Source organism: Acanthisitta chloris, unplaced genomic scaffold (genome assembly GCF_000695815.1).
Source record: "Acanthisitta chloris isolate BGI_N310 unplaced genomic scaffold, ASM69581v1 scaffold31609, whole genome shotgun sequence".
NCBI classification, from domain to species: Eukaryota; Metazoa; Chordata; class Aves; order Passeriformes; family Acanthisittidae; genus Acanthisitta; species Acanthisitta chloris.
In genome coordinates this window covers 1-2486 of record NW_008690267.1, presented here as the reverse complement: position 1 = coordinate 2486, position 2486 = coordinate 1, and the positions used below count along the sequence as shown (strand labels likewise).

At 46.5% G+C, this 2486-nt stretch overlaps 1 protein-coding gene across 1 annotated transcript; it reads left to right on the top strand.

Annotated features, from left to right (window-relative positions):
• Nucleotides 1–221: 221 nt before the first annotated feature.
• On the top strand, nt 222–2282 carry LOC103808951 (gastric triacylglycerol lipase-like; the record flags this gene model as incomplete). Its single annotated transcript, XM_009081759.1, has 5 exons — nt 222–326; nt 474–591; nt 1371–1569; nt 1842–1951; nt 2146–2282. Coding segments are annotated over exons 1-5 (669 nt in total), but the record flags the coding sequence as incomplete, so codon positions are not given.
• Nucleotides 2283–2486: the final 204 nt, after the last annotated feature.

Here is a 2486-nt window from a genome sequence, read left to right as displayed (position 1 = left end):
TTCCCTCTAGTCCTCTTCCTGCAGCCATGACAGGCTGGAACATCCCCCACCTCTCTCCAGCCCTTTCAGGCAGCTAAAGTCATCCTTTCAGTGGTCATCTAGGCCACTAGACTAAATCTGAGTCCTACCTGCTGTGTTTGTTTTCCAGCCCACAACTCTCCTTTCCCAGCTGGACATTCCCCATGGCACTGACCCTGTGTGTTGTTCTAGGCAAAGCAAGGATGTGGCTGGTCCTGGCTGTGGTGTCCATGGCTCATGGGATGGTGTCTGGGCAATGCCTCTTGGATTTCCCATTCCCTAAGAATCCAGAAGCAAAGATGAACATTGTGAGTATGAAGAAGTAGAGGCAATAAGTGTTTTGGAAAAAAAACAGGATGAAGTCCTGATGTTTAAACACCATATGTAGGGATTACATTGAAGGAAAACAGCATGGAGCCTTGGACACATTGTAATTTACTTCCTTCTTCTTGCAGAGTGAAATGGTCTCCTTCTGGGGATACCCCACTGAGGACTATTATGTGGTGACAGAAGATGGTTATATCCTTCAGCTCAACAGAATTCCCCATGGCAAAGAGAATGTTAAATGCCAAGGTAAAGTTGCTAATATACAGCACACCAAAACCCTGTGCTGTTGACTGAGAAGCTTGTGCAAAAGGGTTTTCAAGGTTCCCCATGGCTTGGCAGATGTAGCATTAGGATCATAGAATAATCAAGGGTGGAGGAGGCCTCTAAGATCAGCAAGTCCAACCATTAACCTGTCACTGCTGGGACCCCTAAACCCTAAACCATATCCTCCAGACACCTCTTAAACACCTCCAGGGATGGTGTCTTCACCATCTCATAGAATCATTAAGGTTGGAGGAGACCTCTAAGATCATCAACTCCAACCATTAACCTGCCACTTCACTGCCTCTTCCAATTTCTCCCCATTGCCCCTTGTCCTGTCACTGCAGTTCCTAACACAGAGTCTCTCTGCAGCTTCCCTGGAGCCCCTTCAGATCCTGGCAGGTTGCTCTGAGGTCTCCACACAACCTTCTCCAGGCTGAACATCCACATCTCTCTCAGCCTGTCCTCATAGGGAAGATTCTCCAATCCTCTTATCAGCTTCATGGTCTCCTCTGGACTTGCTCCAACAGTTGCATGTCCATCTTACACTGAGGACATCAGAACTAGTGCTCCCAGAGGCACTGGGGACAAAGATAAAGCCCTCTTAGATATGGTGCATCTCCTACTTAGCAAACCTGCTTTTTAATGCAATTTAGGAGAGCACGCACTTTGCTTGCCATTATTAGTGAAGATAATTCACTTCCTAACCTGTCTAAAAAGATGACAAACAGCACTAAAAAGTCATCATGACTATTGTCTTTCAGGTTCAAGACCTGTCGTGCTCCTGCAACATGGTATATTGGCAGAAGGAAGTATGTGGGTGACCAACCTGCCCAACAACAGCCTGGGCTTCCTCCTGGCAGATGCTGGCTATGATGTTTGGCTTGGCAACAGCAGAGGGACCACTTGGTCTAGGAGACATCTGATCATGTCTCCCAAACAGGACAAGTTCTGGGCTTTCAGGTAACCTCAAACAGGAGTTTGAGAATCTCACAGACAACTGAGTTACTTCAGCTTCAAAAGGTGATGTTGCCCTAGCTTGGGGAGGAGTGAACCAAGCTGAACTGAAGCACAGTTAGGTACAAATCTCATGAGCTTACCCAAGGACACACTCAACAGGATGAATCTTTTCGGGGTGGTCCTGTCCTCCCTGCTGCTTTGGGGTTTAGTGGTGGTGGTTGTGCAGATGGGGATGTTAGTACACCTCTCTAAGATGACTTTTCTCCCTCCTGCAGCTTTGATGAAATGGCTAGATATGACCTGCCAGCAATGATAAAGTTTATTGGAGAGAAAACAGGCCAGAAACAGATCTATTATATTGGGCATTCACAAGGCACCACCATAGGTGAGTGGGTTTGACTCCTCTTAAAGACACTATGGGATGTCTACAGCATCTCTGGCTCTACATCATCTCTGGCCTCTACGTCATCACTCTATTTACTCATCAAGTAGTAAAGTTACTGATTTAAATCAAACTGTGGATATGAGACTCTTGAAGGAGTAAACCTTTTCTTTTCTATTGTTTCACCCCTACACCAGGTTTTGTAGCCTTTTCCACTATGCCTCAGCTGGCACAGAAGATCAAGATGTTCTTTGCTCTAGCTCCTGTGACCACAGTGGTATTTGCTAGGAGTCCATTCAGAAAGCTTGCCTTCTTTTCTGACTATGGGCTCAAGGTATGTTGAGACAAACTCTGTTCTACACAGCCAAAATGAGCATAATTTTCACTAGAGATTGTGAAATGGCCTGCGCTGTATATTTCATGTCAGTGGGCTGAGGACAACTGCAGGAGTGTCAGTAAGGCTCGGTGCTGGTCCTGCCCTTGGAACACAACAACCCCATGTAGCTCCAGCCTGGGGAGGAGTGAGGAGAGAGATGTT